The following is a 24,608-nucleotide window of genomic DNA, read 5'->3' as shown; positions in this document are numbered from 1 at the left end:
GTAAACACTCATTGGTTGGCCAAAAACAACTTGATACAGAGGACACGCAGAGCTTGGGCACTGCGGTTAGGTGGTCGGCGTCAAGCAGGGGACACGAGACAACTGGCAAGGAAAAAAAAGTGAAAGGCCCCCAAAAAATGTTGAGGGGGTTGGGGGGAAAAGTTAAAAAAACATTTTGGCAAGAAAGAGGGGCTATAAAGAGATGTGGGTCGAGGGTTAGGGGCTTCGGTGGGGGGGAGAAGGGTAGGAGTCAACAAACCTCCGATTAGCAAGGTTGGCTACGTTCGGTGCGAAAGAAGTTCAACAAGCATACAAGAGTGTTGGTGCAGTGCCGGAGCGAATTCACGCGGAAGGGAATCGACAACGCACGGAGGTCACGCTAGGGAGCAGCACGATTTATTAACTTCCCGTGGTACAAACAGCCTCGCTCACCGCGGGCCCCCCCTTACCGGGGCCGGCAAAGCTCGCCTCGTCCCACTCGCTCCACGCGCCGTCAACCAGCCCCGGCAACAATCGCACGGCCGTTACATCTCCGGCGACGCTTTATCGGGTCGTACCGCGTGCCGTTCGGTGCAGCGTTCCAACAGTTTCACCCCACGTCGGTTGGTAGCTTCCGTCAGGAACCCAACGAAGGCGGCTACACGATCGCGCTCGATTAAATCAGCATCGCCGGCCGCTGCTGCTGGTGTTCGACGCCGGAGAGCGAGCCCGTGTTGATTATTTAGCTTCGTCACGTTGTGCAAACGCCGTCAGAGCTAGACAGCACAACCGCGTAAACCTACGTAGTAGTATTAGTAGTATCACACGTGCGGGAACTACCGCACAACTCACATAGGGGGAGACCCACATTACATAAATACAACACGGACTGCACACACACACACACGCACATTGAGGGAGACGCAACAGGAATCCGGCGATCCGCCAAGGGGGTTATAGAGGAGCCCGCCGCACCGTTAGCCACGTAACGACGCATCGATTCACCGGTTTAAATCGATCTTCTGCGTTCACGATACACGTGTCGAATCGTAGGCGTGGGAAGAGTTTATACGAGGAATCAATTTGTTGAAGTTTGTATGCAATGGGTGCGCGGGTCGTGACATTCACCAAATAGTGGAGGAAAATGTATCGATTCTTGCAATCAAACCGCAACCATTAGCTTGTATCAGTGAACAAATCCCTTGGCCCACACCAAATATCTTCCTTGCTGGTACCATCTGGGACGGGAAATTTTGAGTTTTACCGAGATCTTTAACTCGTAAACGGCTGATATTACGATTCATAATTTATTTTTGGTTTAGGCCACGTATTAATGATCTGACATAATTAGTCAACAACCCTCCACCCCACCCGATCCAACCAAAATACTCATCCCGCGGTGCGCAAGCGTTGTAACGATGCGCCGATTGCGCGTTTTTCAGCTCGCTCGTCGCTGGGATAAAGTAAGATTCTCGGTAGCAGATTGAGCGATAAGATTGTGCGACATATCATTTGAAACTACGGCATAGATCATCAGGACAAGATCCGAGGCAGTCCAAATAAAAATACAGCAAGTCAGAATAATGAAGGACGCTTGTGTTGCGCCCAAAACGTCGTGACTTAATTTAGTTGTTTTCATCTATTTTATTTTTTACCTATGTGACTTTACCGAAAAAAACAAAGATTATGAATCCTTGCAGTCACGAAAGCTTCAAATCTAAAATCAGAATGACTTCCGGATTTTTTAAAATTTTTGACTAGGGAGGGTCTTAACGACACAAATTTGGTAAAATCATGAGGTGGCCTAACCCAAAATTAAATTTTCAATCACCAATAAAAGTGAAGCATACAATAACCTTGTTTAATAAGCGTTTGATTACATGATGCACTTTAAGTAGCCATACACACAACTACCTCGCGTTGTACGGACCTCAATGGCCCGCGGACTAAGGTGGTGGGTGAATCGCGACCAGCCCGCACGGACCCGAACAGGAACCGCGAGCGGATCGCCAGGGCTGCCCCCTCCCTACACGCTGATGACGACAAATTACGAGACGGTTATTAAAATATAAATCACAAGTATAGCGGGCTCAGAGACGCCCTAGCAATTGAACGCGCTAGTCCGCAGTGGTGGCTGGAATTCTGTTTTCATCGGGGCGCGATGGTCCTCCATGGCGGAGGGCGGGGGGGGGTAAGGGTGGTGGGGGGTGGTGGGGCTGGGTGGTACAGCAAGTCCGCCATGTCGCCTACGAGGCTCGCTCCCGACCCCCGCTCCCGACCCCCGCTCCCCCCCACGTTCATGGGGGGAGCGACAGGTAAAGTGGTGGCGACGTTTTCTCGGTGCCGCGTTGCCGGCTCGTTGCTGGCCGCGTGGCGGTGCCGCCCTCTCCGCACTTCCCGGTTCGTAGCGGACGCTCGTTCGGGCGAAGCGAGCGCGGCCGCGAGGTCATGCAGGAAGGGCGAGGTCAAGGAAGTTGTCGTCGCTAACTGACTCGCGTCCCACTTTTCGAGCGCTCAAAGACTAATCCCGGTATGAAGAACAGAAAACCCTCAATTAGTTTACCCGTCGCTTTATCAACAACAGGGAACTGTGCAGTTATTAAATAATAATCATAACTTCCGAGCAGCCGACCCCCATGCAATAATGGACTTCTAGCTAAGATTAAGTTAATTAAGGGGTCACAATAATTAAGGAGGTCACAATTCATGATTAAAAGGTGGGGAGGGGGGGGCACGTGCCCGGGTTAATCAAGGGCACCAGCGCCCACATGTGTGCGCGTGTCGGCTCAGGCAAAGCCGTTCCTTCAGGATGCTGCGTGATGGTGGTGGCGTGAACCACCCCCCCACGCCCCCCCCCGTCTCTCACGAGGAGCGACGGGGAGAGGTGGGTGAGTGGAGCCACGACCCCCTCACGCACGCCCTACGTCTGCATACGGACGCGGAACAATCACGGTAGGGACGGGAGTTTCGCCATTTTCTGAGGTAATCTACAGTGGGGGTTGAGGGAGGGTGGCGGGGAGTTTAAATTGGAGGGAGTGAGTCAAGGCAGTAATGAACTGCGAAAGAGAGCAGCTACGTTTGCCGGGAGCGCTTCATCCGTCCGGCCTCGTGCTACGGCCACACTGCCACCGTCACACGCGAGGCCCAGAGCTCGCGTCAACGAACCGCCCGCCATCGCCACCGGGCATCGGGGGTGAGGGGGGGGGAGCAGCAGCCGTCCGTGGCACGGAGACGGCGACCTTGCGGCGGAGGGGAGAGCCGCGTGGGAACGTTTCTGTCAGGGTCCGCTCCTCCAGGCGAGGCCAGGATTCAGAGCGGCCCGTCATTGACCCACGCGGAACCCTTCTGTCCGTCCGCAGACCGCGTCTTGTGTTGACTGGTGAGGGAGGGAGGTAGGCAGGGGGAGAGAGAGAGGAGGGCACAGGGAGAGGGATCGTAATTCGCAAAGCAATCTTCACCCCCCCCGACCGGCAGACGAATGCCCCATTGAGCAGGCCCGGGGTCACCCTGTGCCGCAGCTGCCACTGGGGGTGCCCTTTCAAACGTTTCAGATGGGACGTGACGAAAGTCGCCCGTCGCTTGTCGAGCGCTCGGAGTCGCTCCGTGCGTAGAGGAGGGCGGCTCAAACAAAAGCAAATTATTATTATTACGGAGTTAACAACGGGCGCAGTGGGGCATTTGGACACGAATGGCCAGTCATGACACGTGTGACATGGCTGCTCGTGACGCATCCAACATACGAGACGCGTCGGCGACTCGTGACATGTAACACACGTGACCGCTGACATGGTAACCGTGTCGGTATGTACCGATTCTCATTCTCATTACTACGCTTGTCTACCCGGGAAAGCATCACTGAGTCTCAATACTCTTGTTTCAGGAGGAGGGGGTCCTGCCAAGTTTTTAACAGTCGAGGGCAGGGGCCAATTTTGCAATGCGTCATCTCAACACCGCATGTTTGTTTTAGCTACGACTGGAGAACCCAGAGGAAACCCATGCAAAACTGGGGGAGAAACAAACTAAAAACAATTTTTTTGTTCACCAGGTAAGGGCCCACCGAGTTATGTAGCTCTTTTTGAGAAGCGACCTGGCCTCAAATGATAGCTCAACGAAGTGGCTCATCGCGTGGAAATGTATAAAAGCCAAATGCTCTAATCGTGTTTTGATTCTAAATGCGGATAGAAAAACCCACGTGACCACGGGGAGAACATGCTAACTCCAAACATACAGGCGTCCGGGTCGGGATAGAACCCACGGCCTCCTGTAGACCAGGCGAGGCAGTTAACATCTCACAATCGTGGAACCCATTCAGACTCCACGCAGAAAGACGCCCAGGTCGGGAGTCGAACCACTGCGCGCTCCACCCTGATCATCCCGCGCTCGCTTCACGACGGACGACGGCGCCACTCACGGACGCCGCTGCTGCTGCCGCCACTGCTGTCGCCGCGCGAGTCGCTACGAGGGCTGCATGCGGCCCGCGGAGCCGACGCTCAGCTTCACATGGTTGTCCAGGATCTGAAGGATCTCCTGGGGGCTCGGCACTCGGCCCGACTGCAGCTTAGACCACACGGGCACGTCTGTGGGACACGCAGGCAGGCAGACAAGAGATCACGAACCGCCTTGCAAAGTGCCGTTCGCGGGCCGCCTATTAAGGACGGAAAAGGCGCACGGGACGGAAGCGCGGGCCGCCGCCACCACGACACCTCGCCGCCTTCGTCTCCCCGGCGCTGATATTTACGCACGCCACCGGGTGCTCGTTTAAGGCCGAGTCGACCTCGCGGAGTCCCAGGATCAGTTCAGATATTCGTCATCGACGTTGGTCGCGAGCGGAAATCGAACTCGTGGTACCAGGTGCATCGCGCAGTGCACCAAGCACTGCGCCTGCGCTCCCCGAACTCAGGCAAGCACACACACACACAGCTCAGCCATTGCACGTGGGTGGGAGGGTCTCTATTTGATTGAACATAAGCACTTTGTGATAAAACCAAAGAATGCAACAACACACACACAGAGCCAGAACAACACATTAACCCACCACACCGTCACACAACACATCAGATTCTCACACGTACCAACGCCACACCATACCAGCGAACCATGCGTACACGCGCGCGTGAGTGCGCACCAACGCCAGGCCACACACCGGTTAATTGCACACGTCAACACACCGCGCCACGTTACGACGCGTGCGACGGGACGCAACGCGGTGGTGCGTGCGACCCCATCCGTACGGCGCTCACCGTTGAGGGAGACCTCGAAGGCGCCTGTGGACATGCACTGCGTCTCCACCATGTTGCTCACAAAGAAGATCATGAGGCAGGCGTAGAGCTGCGCACGGCACACAGGAGGGGAGCACGCAGGAGGGGGGCACGCAGGAGGGGGGCACGCAGGAGGGGGGCACGCAGGAGGGGGGCACGCAGGAGGGGGGCACGCAGGAGGGGGGCACGCAGGAGGATGGCACGCAGGAGGGGGGCACGCATTGGTCGTCCGAAGGGGAACGCAGAGGGAAGTGGAGCGGGGGGGGCGAAGGAAAATCCAAAGTGAAGCCCCTCCACTCATACCCACATCCCTTGGGCTCACAAGGGATGTCCGGGGACAGGCAGATGTATTAAGAAGGGAGACACAGGCCAGACAGTAGGTGTATTTAAACAGGCGATATATATATAAAACAGAGACGGATTATTTATTCAGTAAAAGAGATATGCGAAACAAGAGATGCATTCTAAAGGAAATATGCAAGGCACGCGTATTCAGACAGGCGACATAAAACGGAGACAGGACGTGTTCAAAAGAGGAATAGAAGACAAGAGATGTGCATTCAGAAGAGAAACGCCGGACACAGCTAAGGAGAGAGAAACACTGGGACGCTAGCGGTGACGCGGTAATACGATGAAATCGGACACGCGACGAAATCACCGATCAGAGACTTTCTCATTATATGGAAGAAGGCGTGGTGTGGGCCGAAGGGATCGTGTTTTTGCCCATATATATACTCTTGTGGATCGTGAATCTAAGTTAATCGTTTCGATTCGGCTCAGTCGATCCGGCAGCCGCTCAAAGTTGATCGGGCAGCCATCTTGAAAACGTCTATTCGCTTGGGCAATCGATTCATCGGCAAGCAATACTCAGATCGAGCAGCCGTGCGGCAGAAGCCCCCTCTATTTTATTGGCTCGTATCGGCAACATTCGGCGATTCCGTCGCAGTCCCGCTGTTTATTGTAGCCCGGCGCTCCGCTCGGCACCTTGTTCTCCTGACTCCACGTCCACACGCCGGGGGTGTCCACTCCGAGCATGGGGAAGAGGTTCTTCCCACTCAGCACGAGGCCGATGAGCACCAGCTTGAAGACGGAGAAGAAAGAGGCGATGTACCTGAGGAGCGCGCGGGGTCGTTTGGCGGGACAAGGGAGACCACGACAACACGGGAGGGAAGCACGCACGCGGGTCAGCGGAAGCAGGCACGGAAATATTCACTCACTCTGCCGAGAGATTTTATTCGTTGTCCGATTAGCGAGGTTGGCTACGTACGGTGCGGAAGAAGTTCAGCACGATTTCAGGGTCGCAATTAAATTTACTCAAGAAACTTTTTTGTTGGGTGTTATTCTTCAACTTTATCCCAATTGCGCCATCGGCACCGCGTCGCGAGACAGAGAATCCACTCCGAACCCTCGCGCGGCAGTGCAACTCGTCGTGTTTAGAGAGCGGCGCACGCGGGCGGATATCACAGAGTTCCCCTGCTACAAGTGTCCCCTGCTGCTCACAGCAAAGGGGCAGCACTTGTCCACCAGCACTGCCATCGTAACATTCATCGCACAACAGTCAAAAATGATACCTCGAATTCCCAGAGCCGGAATTTGGCCAAATTATATATATTGTATTTTTCGATTTAAAGTTTTCGTGACTGCAGGGATTCATCGTATTGGTTCAATCGGTAAAGTCAAGTAGAAGGGAAGTAATAAAATAATAAAAATAAAACATAATAAAATAATTCTCACGACGTTTCGGCCACAACGCAAGCAGCCGTCCTCAGGTGCTTGCGTTGTGGCCGAAACGTCGTGAGAATTATTTTATTATGTTTTATTTTTATTATTTTATTACTTCCCTTCTACGTGACTTTATCGAAAGAACCAAGAAGATATTGTATTTTCTCACGTGATTAGTACACCGAGCTGAGACCATCAACCTGCCACTACTTATCTGTGGGACCCTCTCTGGCAGTATCAAGATGATGAAAACATTTGAAGGATTTTCCGTTTCTGGCAATAATACAGGTGTTAAGATTTCGATTTAAAGATTTCGTGACTGCAGGGATTCATATTCTTGGTTCTTTCGGTAAAGTCACGTAGAAGGGAAATAATGAAATAAAGAAAATAAAACAATACAATTCTCACGACGTTTCGATGGCAACACAAAAAATCATCATCAGGTGTGAAAGCCACATAAAAAAAAATTGAAAAAAGTGGTGGTGCTGACATTAATAAAAAACCACCACTTTTTTCCAATTTTCTTCCTGTGGTTTTCACACCTGATGATCATTGCTTGTGTTGCAATCGAAACGTCGTGAGAATTGTATTTTTTATTTTTGTTATTTTATTATTTCCCTTCTACGCGACTTTACCGAAATAACCAATAATGCAGGTGTTAAGATGTTCAAACACCATGCAGGCACCAATTTCTAATGCTTTGGCATTTGCATCGTTCTTGTACTGCTCGCATTTTTGGTATCCTTTGGTCTATAGCAGCAGTGAGACAGAACCGGCTGTCTCACTGGTGTAGGCTAATCATCTTCAAGGACAATGTCTATATTATCGAAGCATATTTGTGTGTATATATTTCCACAAGCGTGTGTGGTTAATACAGACTTGATGCCTAGTAAGAGGTATCTAATTTGGTGTTTGGACATCATAACCACCTGTAGTATTGTCAGAAGAGGTAAAGGATTTTATTCTTTGCTACCGCTTGAGAACCCGGTGGTTTAACCGCAGGTGGCGGTTGAAACCCAGATTTGAACCCGGGGCCTCAGCGGTATTATTGCCAGAAGAGGTAAAGGATTTTATTCTTTGCAAGTGCTTCAGAGCCTGGTAGTTTAACCACAGGTGGTGGCTGAAACACGGATTCGAACCCAGAGCCTCAGCGGTGCCGGCTCAGCATCTCCGACCTCTGCACCACCACCCTGCCACCTCCTCGCAACGAGCTGATTTTAATGAAATATTTGGGGAACGCCGTTTGCCTTGGGCCAAATGAAATGAGTTGGCAGGAGGGATTAGCCAAGTGAGCCCTGCCCCAGACCCTGAACACTGGTGCAGCCCTCTGGCCAAACCACCCAGAATGCACTCAATCTCATCAGTTCTCGGAAGTTATATCGTCCATTGCGCTCCTGTCGCCTCACCGAGCGGTGACCGGCGTGGTGAAGTATGGTCAAATAAGCCCCCTGTGACGCACAACGTGTGTTGAGGCGCCCATCAAGCAGTGCACTGACGAAGGGACTGTGCGTGTACACCGGCCGAACTAGCCCTGCTACAGTGGCACAGCCATCATGCACATAATGAAGACATACCCGCTGCCTAATGGCCAATTTGCTCGCCGTTTAATGGTCCCCAAAGCAGACTAGGTCCAAACGCTACCATCACAACCTCCCTCTCTAGGGAAGATGGGGGGAGTGGAGGAGAGGCGGGGGAAAAGGAAGGGAAGAGGCAGGGAAGAAGCAAGAGTGAAGAGTGAAATGAAAGCGAGATACAAGAGAGAGGCAGGAGAGAGGCAGGAGAGAGGAAAGATAATAGTACGAGAGGTAAGGGAGGCAGGAGAGTCAACAGACGGAGGACGAGGGGAGAGCAGGGACTGGCTGGGCCCGTTGTGAGAGCGGTTCTTACCTGTACAGGGGCTGTGGGAGGTAGTTATCGCCCTCCACGCGGATGTCCGGGAATCTCTCGGCGATGACGCGGGAGTACTCCTCGAACACCCGCCGGTACCCTCAGGAGACGCTGCCGGGCAACCAGGGCACACACCGCGCCATCAATGCCAAAAACCGAAGTGTCCCACGAGCCGACGCTCACGAGGTGTGACATACCGCGGCCCCGGAGTGCCGATCGCCCAACCTTAACCCCTTCACTGCCATCCCTACCTTCACCCCTTAACCATTTCCCCTACCCTAGCACTACCGAAACCCCAAATATCACCCCATGAAGATCCTTAGCCTCATTGCTAACCATCAAACGTATGCGTATCTTGTCCACAACTCTGTATCTATCCTTTACTTAACAAGGTCATAAACCCATGGAGACAAATTAAACACCGATTATATTGCAAGGGCGACCTGGGTTACATAAATAAGCACTTAACCCTAAATCATAACTCCAATTTCAAAAAACAACCCCCAACTAACGCTATCCATAACCTCAACATTATACCTACCTAATCCTATCTCTACGCCTATCCATAACCACTGTACATAACCCCATCCCTATAACTACCCCAAACCCCTATCCATAAACGCATCCCAATATTTCACCTTCCATTCATGATTACACCATGCCCATTTAACACTCGTTATCACAATTCGTGAGCCACAAAACCAATCCCGATTGATGCCACAGGTGTGTTAAACATGCTTGGAGGGTTAATCAATGATGCTCGGTAGCAGAACTCAAGGCAATCATTATTTAGCCTGCTGAACACTCAGACCTCAAGGCAGCGCAGATCGTGTGCAGGGGAGCACAGCTCCCAACAAAACTCGCGTTGCTACATCGTCATCATCTCCATGACGTGGGTTGACGATCTTCTTGGTTCTTTCGGTAAAGTCACGTAGAAGGGAAATTATAAAATAATAAAACATCATAAAATACAATTCTCACGACGTTTCGGCCACAACGCAAGCAGCCGTCCTCAGGTGAAGAACAGGGCTGTCGGAAAGACAGCGTCCGAATGAATGGACGCTGGCTTCATTCGGACGCTGTCTTTCCGGCAGCTCTGTTCTTCACCTGAGGACGGCTGCTTGCGTTGTGGCCGAAACGTCGTGAGAATTGTATTTTATTATGTTTTATTTTTATTATTTTATTATTATTTCCCTTCTACGTGACTTTACCAAAAGAACCAAGAAGATGAATCCCTGCAGTCACGAAAGCTTTAAATGGAGAGGTTGACGATGTGTCCCTGGCTCTGACCAATGGTGCCACGGTGGCGAGGAGATGTTAGCTCGGCTGGTATACAGGAGGTCGTGGGTTCGAACCCGACCCTGACGCCTGGCTGTATATTTGGAGTTTGCGTGTCTCTCTTCCCGTGGTCGCGTGGGGGTTTCTCCGGGTCCTCCGATTTTTCACTCCACATTTAGAATCCACATGCATTCACAGTATTTGGCGACTGCTATCAATTTCCACGTGATGATTAGGCACTTCGTTGAACTATCATTTGTGGTAGCCTGCTCGCTTCTGAAAAAAGAGCTTCACAGCTTAGTGGTCTTCTTGGTTCTTTCGGTAAAGTCACGTAGAAGGGAAATAATAAAATAATAATAAAACAGAATCAGATAATTTAATTTTATTATGTTTTATTTGTATTATATTAATAATTTTATTTTATTATGTTTTATTTCTATGATTTTATTATTTCACTTCTACGTGACTTTACCGAACGAACCAAGAAGATGAATCCCTGCAGTCACGAAAGCTTTAAATCGAAGCTTAATGGTCCTTTACTTCGTAAAATAAAAACAGTTTAGCTTCAATGCGCCGCTCGTGTCAAAAGCTCGTTAGGGTGATGGCTGCCCACAAATTTCAACCTTGACCCCGAGTGTGGCAGCTGGAATGTGCCTGCTCCGTTTACGGAGGTTGAGACCTTCAGCCCCTTTGTCGACCAAAGACCTCGCCATGCCGGATAAAGTCCAACCCTGAGGCCAGGGGAACCACGCTTTGCCAAGTCACGGAAACAGTGAGGGCATTATCATTATCATCATCACCAGCCATGAGTTATTCACTCCTGGATCAAGGCCTTCCCCCGAGTTGCCACCGACTTTCACGATCCTATCGTGCAACACTCCATCTCGCTCCTGCAAACGATCTGATTTAATCGCTCCATCTCCTCGGTGGACGTGTTCCCTAGGGCACATTGAAACCTCACGGCTGTCATTATTCCCGGCCACCCGGCGATCATCGCTTCTAAGGACGTGTCCTGCCAAAGCCTCTGAGCTGCGCGTGTTCTCTGATCTCAAGTCTTAGTATGAACTTCATTTCAACAGGTGATGGTAACATTATAAAGCCCTATCAGGACAAACAGAGACGCACTCTTTATTTGCAAGGGTTGTCGTCCTGGGTTTAAACGAGACGCTATATGTTTATAAAGTCGCACAGCAAGACAAAAAAAAACAAGGCATCAGCATAAATGTTAGAAATTACGATGGAAATCCACCTTAAATTCGTCATGGAGAATCAAAATCAACATTTTGATCTCTCGTCTCTCAAGACTCATTTCCTCTCAAATCTCTCCCCGATTCGTCTCGACTGCCCCCTCCACCTTCATCTCCCTCTCTCTCCTATCCTCCCCTCAACGTCATCCCCTCTGCCTTCATCAACTCTCCAGCCACCCCCCCTCTCCCTCCCGTCACCCAACCGTGGCCAATGCCCTCCCCTTGTTCCCCATTCTCCTCGTGTCTCCCTCTGCCCTTCCCCTTTCTGCTATAAACTTTAATTCTCCCCTTCCATCTCCCTCCCTTATCTCGTCTCTCTCCTTTAAATCATTCCCCTCTCACGTTTTTCTGCTCTCTCTCTCTCTCTCTTCCTTCTCTCCCACCCCTTCCGTCTCCTCTGTTGCCCCTTTCTTCTCGCTTTACATCGCCATCTGTGATCTGTGGCCCATCCCCTCGGCATCTCTCCCCTCTTCATTCTCCTCCTATAAACCATTCCCACTGCGCTCCCGTATCTCTCTCCATCTCCGCTATTTCCCCTGCCCTCTTTGTCTCTTTCCCGCTCCTTATCTCTTCCCCTACATCTCCATTGTCTACCCCCCCCCCCCTCTTTTTAAATTTCTTCTTACCTCCCCCTCCCCCGCTTCATATTTCTTATCCTCTCTCCCTATCGCTCTCCCGTGCCTCTCCTCTCTCTCCCCGTGTCTCTCTCCCCGTGTCTCTCTCCCCGTGTCTCTCTCCCCGTGTCTCTCTCCCCGTGTCTCTCTCCCCGTGTCTCTCTCCCCGTGTCTCTCTCCCCGTGTCTCTCTCCCCGTGTCTCTCTCCCCGTGTCTCTCTCCCCGTGTCTCTCTCCCCGTGTCTCTCTCCCCGTGTCTCTCTCCCGTGTCTCTCTCCCCGTGTCTCTCTCCCCGTGTCTCTCTCCCCGTGTCTCTCTCCCCGTGTCTCTCTCCCCGTGTCTCTCACCCCGTGTCTCTCTCCCCGTGTCTCTCTCCCCGTGTCTCTCTCCCCGTGTCTCTCTCCCCGTGTCTCTCTCCCCGTGTCCTCTCTCCCCGTGTCTCTCTACCCGTGTCTCTCTCCCGTGTCTCTCTCCCCGTGTCTCTCTCCCCGTGTCTCTCTCCCCCGTGTCTCTCTCCCCGTGTCTCTCTCCCCGTGTCTCTCTCCCCGTGTCTCTCTCCCGTGTCTCTCTCCCCGTGTCTCTCTCCCCGTGTCTCTCTCCCCGTGTCTCTCTCCCCGTGTCTCTCTCCTCTCCCCGTGTCTCTCTCCCCGTGTCTCTCTCCCCGTGTCTCTCTCCCCGTGTCTCTCTCCCGTGTCTCTCCCCGTGTCTCTCTCCCCGTGTCTCTCACCCCGTGTCTCTCACCCCGTGTCTCTCTCCCCGTGTCTCTCTCCCCGTGTCTCTCTCCCCGTGTCTCTCTCCCCGTGTCTCTCTCCCCGTGTCTCTCACCCCGTGTCTCTCTCCCCGTGTCTCTCACCCCGTGTCTCTCACCCCGTGTCTCTCTCCCCGTGTCTCTCTCCCCGTGTCTCTCTCCCCGTGTCTCTCTCCCAGTGTCTCTCTCCCCGTGTCTCTCACCCCGTGTCTCTCACCCCGTGTCTCTCTCCCCGTGTCTCTCTCCCCGTGTCTCTCTCCCCGTGTCTCTCTCCCGTGTCTCTCTCCCCGTGTCTCTCTCCTACCTCTCCTTTGTCTCTCTCCTACCTCTCTCCCCGTCTCACCCCGGGCTCTCCCCTACCTCTCTCCAGGTCTCTCTCCTACCTTTCCCCACACATCTCTCCATCTCTCTCCCCACACCTCTCCCCATTTCTCTTCCCATTTCTCTCCTCGGGTTTCTGCCCTCTCTCGTGTCTCTCTCCATCTCTCCCCGGGTCTCTCCCTGGGTCTCTCCCCACATCTCCCCATCTCTCTCCCCACATCTCACTCCCCACATCTCCCCATCTCTCTCCCCACATCTCCCCATCTCTCTCCCCACATCTCCCCATCTCTCTCCCCACACCTCTCCCCGGGTCTCTCCCCTACCTCTCCCCACATCTCTCCATCTCACTCCCCACCTCTCTCCCCATCTCTCCCTGGGTCTCTACCCACATCTCCCCATCTCTCTCCCCACATCTCACTCCCCACACCTCTCCCCGGGTCTCTCCCCACATCTCTCCATCTCACTCCCCACCTCTCTCCCCATCTCTCCCCGGGTCTCTCCCCACATCTCCCCATCTCTCTCTCCACATCTCTCTCCCCACACCTCTCCCCGGGTCTCCCCACATCTCTCTCCCCATCTCTCCCCGGGTCTCTCCCCCGCCGTCTTCCGCATCCCTCTCGGCCGGGCCTCACGCCCCACGACCGCCTCGTGCACGCACCACCACCACCACCGCCACAACATCAACACGCAGCCCTCACCAGTACTCGATCTTGAGCACGGGCCCCGCGAACAGGTGCGTGCGCATCTGCCGCACCGAGCCGTCGGCCCTCGCCGTGGCCGGTCCGAGCCCGGGGCCCGGCACCAGCATCGCCGCCACCAGCAGCGCCGCAGTCGCCGAACACCACAGGGCCACCCGCGCCGCCATCGCTCGTTCACTGCCGAACCGCTTTGGCGCGCCACGTGACTACGGCTCGAGTGACGTCATTGCCCTCCGCCCCGCCCCCTCGTGGTGACGTCACTCAAGCGTGGTCGGTGACAATAATTCACTTGATACAGCAATCGTGCTGTGACGGTTCCCACCTGAAGACGGAAGCTTGTGTTGCATCCGAAACGTCGTGATTTTTATTTTATTTTTTATTTTACTTTTATTAATTTAAAATTTTTACCTACGTGACATTACCGAAAAAACCTAAGAATAATAATTCACTGGTCAACAAACACATTTTTTTTTCTGGCCTGGACTTTTGCAGCTGTTTTAGACTAATTTCAGGGTGCTGATTCCAAATCTGATCTCAGATTTGCTCTCACACATCTCATTTTTATGCTATCGGCATACCCGATTTTCATTGATTTTACCCGAAATTAACTATGTCACTTATGATTGCAAGTTGTTGCGAGTCAGTGACTGCTTTAGTGTTAAAATATGGTGCTGCATTTTTAGGATAGTGTGTTTATAATATCATTTTATGTAGATATCCACATTTATTTAATATTTTTCCTCTGCAGTTTTGATTGAAATGCAATATTTGATATCTCAAAAACCTGATGTGATAGACAAAAACTGATGCCAGATTTGAAATCAGCACCCCAAAATTAAACTCTTGAAGTTCGCGGACGACACCACCATCATTGGGCTCATCTCTGGTGGGGATGAGTCTGACTATAAGTGGGAAGCTGACAACCTGGTGACCTGGTGTAGCCAGAACAACTTAGAGCTTAATGCTCTTAAGACAGTGGAGATGGCTGTGGACTTCAGGAAGAATACAGCCCCACTCACCCCCATCACCCTGTACGACTCCCCAGTCAACACTGTGGAGTCCTTCCGCTTCCTGGGCACTATCCTCTCCCAGGACCTCAAGTGGGAACTGAACATCAGCTCCCTTATCAAGAGAGCTCAACAGAGGATGTACTTCCTACGGCAGTTGAAGAAATTCGACCTGCCAAAGACAATGATGGTCCATCCTCACCTCCTCCATCACCATCTGGTACGCTGCTGCCACTGCCAAAGACAAGAGCAGACTGCAGCGTATCATCCGCACTGCTGAGAAGGTGATTGGCTGCAATCTGCCTACCCTCGAGGATTATTTACACTGGAGGAGAAATCCGGTGAGCTATAAAGCTCTTTTTTTCTACAGATGTCCAGGGCTGGTCAGAACGTGACACCAACAAACAATACATAAACACCATAGGAATCAAATCACTTTTCAAATATATACAAATAAAACGCAAATATTTTTTAAATAAATGTTTCCAGGTAAAGCCCACTGAACCTTATTGTATTATATTCTTGGTTCTTTCGGTAAAGTCACTTAGAAGGGAAATAATAAAATAATAAAAATAAACCAATAAAATTCTCACGAGGTTTCGACACTTTTTTCTAATTTTCTTGCCGTGGTTTTCATACCTGATGATGATTGCTTGTGTTGCAATGGAAACGTCGTGAGAATTTTATTGTTCTATTTTTATTATTTTGTCATTTCCCATCTACGTGACTTTACCGAAAGAACCAAGAATATGAATCCCTGCAGTCACGAAAGCTTAAAATCGAAAAATAAATCATAGCTGTCAACCCACACGGTTTTCAGGTCCATTCGGCGTACAGCCGTTTCGCTATGGGCAATAAAAATACCTATTTGTTTGTGTTTCTCCCTTGTGATGGGATTCTGTAGGGTGAACGTTGAGATTTAAAAGGGCACGGGGTGACCAATATGGTCTGAATTGGTCTGCAATAAGGTAGGGCACTAATAAGGGGTTGACATGTACGATAAATGCATTTTTATAAAACGTGTAATACTCTGGCGTTCTAAACGGAAACGAAAATATAACTGCGATAGGCGACGTTTAAAAACTGTTAGGAAAGAGTCAATCAAGCACAAGGGCTCTATGTAGACATTAACAACACAAATGTTGCTTCTTCGCCCCTATTGAATGAATGTTGCTGACATTGGAAGCCCTTAGAAGCAGTTGCATTTGGAGGCTTATTCCCCTTTCTCTCCGCCTGATGAAGACCGCTTTGTGTTGCGATCGAAACGTCGTGGGTTTTTTATTATTATTTTAATTTTATTATTTTTATTTGCTATCTATGTGACTTTACCGAAATAACCAAGTATATATATTTTTACTCTTAGGTTTTTTCGGTAAAGTCACGTAGGTAAAAATAAAAATGTATTATTTTATTTCTATTATTATTTCTATTATTTTATATTTTTATTTTTAACCTACGTGACTTTAACAAAAAAACCTAAGAGTATGAATCATTGCAGTCACGAAAGCTTCAAATCTAGAATATATTTTTAAAAAATTATGTATTCTTTATCGTGACGTCACCCCCTGTTGTTCTGTGCCCGTCACTTCGTGACATGACGTCAATCAACAAGAACCAGCCGGTAGTGGCGTCACGCAGCGCGAAACGGGAAGTCACCGCAGCGCACTCTTGATGAGCTACACATCGTGACGTCATGGAAAGGAAAAAATTGACATGACGTCATCGTAATATACCTTTCCGTCGTAGCGGGATTTCTTTTAATTATAAATAAATCACGATTGAAATGTCTTATTTTACATAACATTTGTGAATGCTGCGCTATATATATTAAATCAGAATTTTTTTTCAGACTGCAGGAGGAATCCGATTAGCTCTTTTTTTCACATATGTCCAGTAAGGGCGGTTTAGCAAGTAACAACGCTACACAAACGCCTACGATTAGCACGGCTGGCTGCCTCCGGTGCGACAAAAGTTTAACATACCTCTCCATTGTGTTGGGTATGTGTGTGATAGTGGTGGGGGGAGCGGTGGGGCAGTGGTTAGCGCACTCCGCTACGGAGTTCGATTCCCGCTAACAGGCGCAACCAAAATTTGCGAATATTTGAACCGGACCTCCCTTAAGGTGGACTCAGCCTCAAATAAGTACCTGGTTCAAGTTCAAGTTAATTTATTAGGTATAGCCCTGTGAGCCATTCGGCTCTTGAATCGGGTGCAACCGCAGCAAACAAAAAACAAAAACATGAACAAAAAACATCTTAAAGTGAATATGTGACTAAGTGAAAACAGAAAATCCAAGAAAAGACAGCAAAATATTGCAGAAAAAACACCGTACACCTAGGCTGTGTGCAAAAATCCCAGTGGGATGCAAGTCAAACAACAACAACAACCACAAGACAACTTAGATTAAGGCCATCAGTCTAACTCTGTACTACAACAAACAAACATGGCTAAACCAATACTCTTTTTGAAATCACCAAAATAAAGCCATGAAAGCAATGAAACAGTGATCATAGGAACTGTGACGGAATTTTCACAATAAATGGCATAAACCTGGTGAGGTGCGTAAACAGCACTGGGGGAGGCGGGGCGGGGAGACAAAGGCGGCCGGGATTGGTGTTAACCACTCACTCCCCGTGTGCCGTGCCAGGCCTCAATAGGTGCTCGCTAACAGCACTTGCCCCAACAGTCTGGCAAGGCTACACGGGTGGTGGTGGAGGGGGGGGTGGGGACTTGGCTTCTGGTCAATGCCCTCACCACGTGCCTCTTGGCAACGTGCCCGGAGGGGCTCGGTGATCACGTGACTTCCTCGCGGGTGCCCCCACCCCCCTCCGTGCATGCGTGGCGGCCCCTCCCCCCTCTCCCCCCCCCCACAGCCCCTCCCCCCTCTCGGCGGGGGCGGGGCCCCAACCCCCCCCCCCCGAAGCTGGGACCGCCAACGCTCGTGTCGATTCGTCGGAATCGTCGAATCGTTACGGAATCGACTGCTTTACGATTCTGATAAGGGATGCAATTGCGTTTTTAATTAAAGTTGAGAGGTTTCCCGATCAAATTGAGCCACATTGAGCTATTAGTGGCCATCTCCCGTGAACAGCCCTTGAGCGCTCAGTGGTAGACATTTCATATGGGTCTGGGATACCAATTTTTCTTCCACCCTCCAAAATAAATCTGTGTAAACCCTACGTGTTAGATTGAAGTCACACAAAGCGGTCGTTCTAACAACACACACGTGAACCGCTCATGGACTAGGCCGCGAGAAACTCACTTCTACCCGAGTGCACACTTAAAAAAAAATCTTAAAACCCATTCTAGATTTGAATCTAAAAACTCATCTCGAATCGAATCGATTCAAATCGCATCACATCGACTTCCGCGCGAAGAATCGATTCCTACCCCCCTCCCCCCCCAACGATCTGCCCAGCCGCCATCATCACCATCAGCATCAGCCGCTCACCGCTCCGGCCTCAGCAAAGAGTCAAGGATGGTGGCGAAGCAGCGCATGCGGGTGGCGAGCGAGAAGCACAGCAAGAACATCACGCAGCGGGGAAACGTGGCCAAGTCTTCGGTGAGAAGCCGGGACCCTCCTTCACGAGGGGCCGGGGCCCGGGGAGACGGAGCGGGGGGTGGGGGTGGAGAGACGGGGTCGGAGCCATGGCGGCGGTGGCGCCTGTGTTGACGTGGACGATGTTTACCTCTTGTGTGTGTGTGTCTGTGTACACGTTTGTGTGTGTGTGTGTCTGTGTGTGTGTCTGTGTGTGTACGTGTGTGTCTGTGTGTGTGTCTGTGTGTGTGTCTGTGTGTGTACGTGTGTGTCTGTGTGTGTCTGTGTGTGTACGTGTGTGTCTGTGTGTGTACGTGTGTGTCTGTGTGTGTCTGTGTACACATCTGTGTGTGTTTGTGTGTGTACACGTCTGTCTGTCTGTGTACGTGTCTGTGTGTGTCTGTATGTGTCTGTGTACGTGTGTGTGTCTGTGTGTGTACGTGTCTGTGTGTGTGTACGTGTGTGTACACGTCTGTCTGTGTGTGTACGTCTGTGTACTTGTCTGTGTGTGTGTGTACGTGTATGTACACGTCTGTGTGTGTGTGTACGTGTGTGTACACGTATGTGTGTTGGTGTCTGTGTGTGTACACGTATGTGTGTTGGTGTCTGTGTGTGTACACGTATGTGTGTTGGTGTCTGTGTGTGTACACGTCTGTGTGTTGGTGTCTGTGTGTGTGTATACGTCTGTGTGTTGGTGTCTGTGTGTGTACACGTCTGTGTGTGTACGTGTCTGTGTGTGTACGTGTCTGTGTGTGTCTACGTGTCTGTGTGTGTCTACGTGTCTGTGTGTGTACGTGTCTGTGTGTGTACGTGTCTGTGTGTGTACACGTATGTGTGTGTACATTGTGTGTGTACATTGTGTGTGTACATTGTGTATGTGTGTGTACATTGTGTATGTGTGTGTACATTGTGTATGTGTGTGTGTATGTAGTAACGTATGTTAGCCTCTGAACACCTGGGTCTGTTCTCGTGACCTGCCACGTTAACGTGGTGAGCCTCAGCGTGCACCTAGCCTGGCACACGAGCCGTCGGGACGTGACTTGTATTCGAATTGAGGATGCGATATTACTCGTTGCTGCTGTTCGTGTACACGTGTGCGTACGTACGTTTTGTGCTTGGCAATTCGCGTGTGTGCACCTACGTACGGTGCGAAAGAGGTTCAAAGTGTGTACGTATACCTGCTCATGTTTTGTGTACGTGTCTGTACGAGTTTAACCGTGCGTGTGCGTGCGTGTGTACACGTGTCACCATATGTTTATTGATTTAGGCACAAGCGTGTATACACTAAACCTCTGTGCACGTGTGTGTTGTGTGTGTGTTGTTGTGTTGGTGGGGAGAGGTGGCCCGAGTTCGATTCCCGCTCACGGACAATTAAGTCGACTCAGCCTCAAATGAGTGCCTGCTGTGGTGTGTAAACATCGCCACTGGGGAGACAAAGGCGGCCGGGCGTAGTCCTGGCCACTCCCGAGCCGACCTTAATAGGTGCTCGCAAACAGCACTTGCCCCAAAAGCCTACTAAGGCTATACGGGGGATCTTTGTTTATGTGTTGGTGCATCTGCCAGTCATCTCACGTCAGTCAACCCATGGCACCTGGGGTCTGTCCCATGACCTGCCAGCAGCGAGCCTTCGACACTTCACGTGATAGCCTCAAAGTGCACCTAGCCTGGCACAGGCGCCGTGAGGACGTCACCGCCACTTAGTGGCCAATGGAGGTTGTTGTTGTGTGTCCACGTGGCGTGTGTGTGTTTACGTGTGAAAATAAGACTTGGGTTGGTTTACTTCAAACTCTTTGGTTCTTTCGGTTAAGTCACGTAGGTGAAAATAAAACAATATTATAAAAATAATAATAAAATTTTAAATAAAAATAACTAAATTAAATCACGACGTTTCGGGCGCAACACAAGCGTCCGTCATCAGGTGGGGACAACCACAGCGATAAAGCAATCGCTAGAGTACCATTTTATTATTATTTTCATTGTTATTTTTATTTTCACCTACGTGACTTTACCGAACGAACCAAAGAGTATGGATCCTTATTTCGTAACTGGGGAGACAAAGGCGGCCGGGCGTGGTGCTGGCCACCCACCCCTTCATGTGCTGTACCCGCGTTCGTAGCTGCTACTTGCTAACAACACTTGCCCCAACAGTATGTGAAGGCTATACGGGGGTAGTTTGTTACGTGCGTGTGAATATGCGCACCTGTTTCTACGTGTGTTTGTGTTCTTGTGATGTAAGTACAGCATACACCTGTGTTGACAAATGCGTGTATGGTTATCCACATTAGCATATGTTTACATGCGTATTGTCCGTAACCGTGTGTGTCCACGTGTGTGTCATTTTATGTGAATGCCTATACGCTTGTGTTTTACTGGTAGGAACCTCCTGGTTACACCAGCCCACAGGGGATTATTGTGTCCGTCCGTCGTGCAGGGAGGGCCTGGGTGGGGAGGGAGGGGCTGGGAGGGAAGGGGCTGGGTGGGGAGGGTGTGGCTGGGTGGGGAGGGTGGGGCTGGGTGGGGACGGGCTGGGTGGGGAGGGGCTGGGTGGGGGGGGACTGGTCACCCCGTGGTGCCCTTATAAAACTAAACGTTTAACCTACTCACGCCGGCTTGTGCCCGCCCTCACAGTCGGGCATATTTGCGGAATACACCACGCCGCCGTTGACCCTGGCCATTGACTGAGCAACCCAACGTTCCTACCAGCTCCCTTCGCAGGAATGTGTTGTATACACGTACGTTCGTGTCCGTACGTGTGTGTACGCGTCTGCCCCAATGTGTCTTCCGCCCATGACTAAATCACTAGGAATGTGTCTTATCTCGTCAGAAACTGAGCCTGGTTAGTACTTTGACGTGTGCCCATCCACCATCCCGATCGGCTGTTGCAGTGCTGATACATTGTTGTTGGAGGCAGAGGGCGGTGTCCAGCATCGTCCGTTGTTGTCCTGCACTTCTATGCGCCCCTGTCTTCATATATATATATACACGCTGGTGTGAACGTGCGTTTGTGTGGGGTGCGGTCGTGTAGTGGTTAGCTCCACAAAGCCGGCAATGAAAGTTCAACGTCAGTGGAAAATATTTGAACTGGCCCTGGGCCTACTCTAGGTCCGCTCAGCCTTGAGTCAATGCTCGGTGCGTGAACATCGCTTGGGTGAGACAAAGGTAGCCATGCATGGCGCTTTTTTGCACGTGCTTGTGTCCACGTGTGCGCGTGTGTGTACATTGCGTGTGTCCCGTGTGCGTGTGCGTCCCACAGAAAACCCAGGATGAGCGGTACCCGGTGGGGCCCTGGTTGCTGGCGCTGTTCGTGTTCGTGGTGTGTGGCTCGGGTGAGTGCCGAGGCCGGCGTGCAGCCGTACACTACAGACTCGAGATCTCGACAACTCTCCGTACAAAACGGTCTCACCGGTGTACAGACAATAACAACAATAACAACTGCCATTCGCGACCGAGAGTGGCGGCGGTTGTCACTCAAGGCGTTTGCGCCAGGCTAGGTGCACTTTTGAGGCCACGTGGAATGTCGACGGCTCGCTGGCAGGAGGTCACGAGATTCGTCTTTGCAGACGCTGCATCCAGTCGTGCATACAATATCTCACAAGCATAGTCCCGTAGGCATGCCATCACACTGGCAGCACAGTGTCGCAGACATCTCGCCATACAGACAGTCACACAGACAGTTCAAATGCGCAAACGTACAGCCCCTACATGCAATACGCCCCTATAGACGTACAATACAACCTTACGAAGAAAGACACACACGTATCCTGACATACAAGAACAACAACAACAACCGCCATTCGCCACGAAGTGGAGGTGACGTCACCACTGCGCTTTTACCAGGCTATGTGCACGTTAAGGCCACGTGATGTGTCGAAGGCTCACTGGTCACGGGACAGACCCAGGTGCCATCGGGTTCACTGACATGGCTGGCGAATGCACCACCAGTGGCCGCCACTTTGCCAACTTGCTGCGTTTTAGCCGCCCGGCGCTCCGCTCGTTGTTGTGAGCGTCGCTCCTCTTCCCTCCGTTGTTGCTGAACACAAACACCCTTATAGACATACAAGGCAGTCTTGCATAGAATCGCACACATGCAGCCCTGCAGACATACAAACAACCTTGCACAAGTACAACCTTTCACACATACAGGCTTGCATACATGGTCATATATTCAGACATACAGGTCTCTTACTCATACATATTTATATGCGTGTAGCAATCGTGACTTACAGCCATACAATCCTAATGCCCTGCGGTCGTACAGAAGTGCAGGCCTCCTACCCCTTGCGGGTCTCCCGTCTCTACAACCCTCGCAGTCCACCCACCCCATTCAGGGGCAAGTGATGTCTGAACCCGTCCTGGGCTCACCGCACCCTCCCCCCCCACCCCCCATCTAGATTGACTGAGCCTTAAACAGAACAGCAGGTTATATTTTTTTCTCTTGACTTAAAGCTTTCATAACTGCAGGAATTCATATTCTTTGGGTCTTTCGGTAAAATCACTTAGATCGGTTCAAGGAAAATTACAAAAAACTACGACGTTTCGATCGCAACACAAGCGGTCGTCATCAGGCGGACGACAGCTTGTGTTGCGATCGAAACGTCGTTATTTGCTTATTTTATTTGTATTAATTTGAACCTATCTACGTGACTTTACCGAAAGACTCAAATAATATCAATGTTTTCTGTTGCGAACAGCACTTGCCCCGAGTCTGTAGAGGCTCTTGGGTGTGGGGGGGCGAAGGTTAGGGGGGGTTGGTGGATAGTTGGGGCTTCAATGCTGCGAGGCTGTATGCCGTGTCCGTCTGTGTGACGTTTGCATGCGATGGTGCCTGTGAACTGAACGTCTCTGTGTCTGGTTTGATGCCCGTTTTCTGTGCAGCCATTTTCCAGATAATCCAGAGCATCCGAGTTGGAGGGTGAGGAAGAGGCACTGCAACCACGACTCCCAAGATGCACGCACAGACACACACTTGTACACACTTGTACACACTTGTACACACACACACCCACAGCAATGTACTTGTACCACAACCACCATTTAGCCACTAGGTGGCGGTGACGTCACCACAACGCATGTGCCAAGCTAGGTACATACGTGTACGCACGCGCACACACCCATGTACATACTTGTACACGCACAAACACTCGCACGCTGCATCGATTCTTGCACCCAGGATGTTGCAACAACCACCACCACCATCACCTCTCTCGCGGTTACGAGTTCTCATCCCCACAGCCGACTCCGATTCACGCCACGGCCTTCGTCTAAACCTTGCGGCCATCGCGTGTCGTTCTCTTAATTAATCGTCAAGTGTCTGTTAATCTAATAGGATGGAGGGGGGGTGGGGTTGGGGGGGGGCACCTACCCCCCACCCACCCACCCGCTCACGCACGCACGCGTTCTGCATACATTACCGACGCCCGGTGTCGCTGTTGACAGAACTGTGCACGTGTCAGTCGAAGGATCAAAATCTACGCATTAAAAACATTCCATGATTGTGCATCCCCCCCCCGTCCTTGAGTCATCATTGATGTTTGGGTTTTGGCCCCGGTGCAACCGCTCGTGGGGGCCCTTGTGGGGGGGGGGGCCTGGTGGGGGGGGGGCATGGTGGGGGCCATGCACCACCAAATGTCCCTTTGGCCCACACACCCAGGTTCTCTCTCAAGCGGCGACTCAGTTTGTTCTCCCTCCGCACCTCCGATTACGTGCGGCGCAAAAGAAGTGCAACATACATGCAAAGTCCCCCCCCCCCCCATATCTGAGGAGCTGGAGCCGCACCTGGTTTGACAACGCATGATCTGGCCATATTTGTGTCAAGACTCGCCGCCACCCGGCACAGCCAAGGATTTAATACGACGCGTGTGAAAGCGATTAGTGTGCCAATTATGGTTTGGCTCGCCGGTAGGTTGAAGGATTTGACGCCAAATTTACCTTTGGGCCCTCAAGAAGTTTCGTCACAACGCACGTGTTGCGTAACCTGGGGTGCCCCGTGGCTCGGAGATGTTAACTCTCGCCCGGTATACAGAAAGTTGTGGGTTCCATGCCGACCCTGACGCCGACTATACGGAGTTTGCGGTGTCTCTCTCCCTTATGGTCGTGTGGGTCCTCCGGTTTTCCCCTCCACGATGAGAAACACGCGTTTAAGAGTGAATTTGCCATAAATGTCCGGCACGATAAGCCACTTCGCTGAGCTGTCGTTTGCGATCGCCAAGTCGCTTCTGAAAAAAGATCTACACAGCTCAATGGGGCCTTACCTGGTAAAAAGAAAAAAATGAACAGTTCAACCTTTCGATTTAAAGCTTTCGTGCCTGGTTC

At 51.2% G+C, this 24,608-nt stretch overlaps 2 protein-coding genes across 2 annotated transcripts; one reads left to right on the top strand and one right to left on the bottom strand.

Annotated features, from left to right (window-relative positions):
• Nucleotides 1–379: 379 nt before the first annotated feature.
• Nucleotides 380–13,957, bottom strand: SELENOT (selenoprotein T). Its single transcript, XM_061575298.1, has 6 exons — nt 13,752–13,957; nt 8,847–8,957; nt 6,222–6,348; nt 5,220–5,307; nt 4,391–4,556; nt 380–3,355 (listed from the first exon to the last, which is right to left on the bottom strand). The coding sequence occupies exons 1-5, from the start codon at nt 13,916–13,918 to the stop codon at nt 4,435–4,437; spliced, it is 615 nt and encodes a 204-aa protein (XP_061431282.1). The 5' UTR covers nt 13,919–13,957; the 3' UTR covers nt 380–3,355; nt 4,391–4,434.
• A 4,174-nt stretch (nt 13,958–18,131) lies between these two features.
• LOC133357551 (stress-associated endoplasmic reticulum protein 2) lies at nt 18,132–23,795 on the top strand. The gene is made up of 3 exons (XM_061575527.1): nt 18,132–18,320; nt 21,550–21,622; nt 23,172–23,795. Exons 1-3 carry the CDS (start codon nt 18,237–18,239, stop codon nt 23,210–23,212), a joined length of 198 nt encoding a protein of 65 aa, XP_061431511.1. The 5' UTR covers nt 18,132–18,236; the 3' UTR covers nt 23,213–23,795.
• Nucleotides 23,796–24,608: the final 813 nt, after the last annotated feature.

The sequence above is a fragment of the Lethenteron reissneri genome, chromosome 58, assembly GCF_015708825.2.
Source record: "Lethenteron reissneri isolate LAM-NWPU_2019-01 chromosome 58, ASM1570882v1, whole genome shotgun sequence".
Classification (NCBI taxonomy): domain Eukaryota; kingdom Metazoa; phylum Chordata; class Hyperoartia; order Petromyzontiformes; family Petromyzontidae; genus Lethenteron; species Lethenteron reissneri.
Note: the sequence above shows the minus strand (reverse complement) of the source record. Positions and strands in the feature narration are given on the sequence as shown.

Bases quoted from the DNA above. Each gene is read 5' to 3' on its own strand.
- LOC133357551 (XM_061575527.1), top strand. From the start codon at position 18,237: ATGGTGGCGAAGCAGCGCATGCGGGTGGCGAGCGAGAAGCACAGCAAG. The intron at 18,321-21,549 runs GTGAGAAGCCGG...TGCGTCCCACAG, and splicing joins GAAACGTGGCCAAGTCTTCG to AAAACCCAGGATGAGCGGTA. The intron at 21,623-23,171 runs GTGAGTGCCGAG...TTTTCTGTGCAG, and splicing joins GTTCGTGGTGTGTGGCTCGG to CCATTTTCCAGATAATCCAG.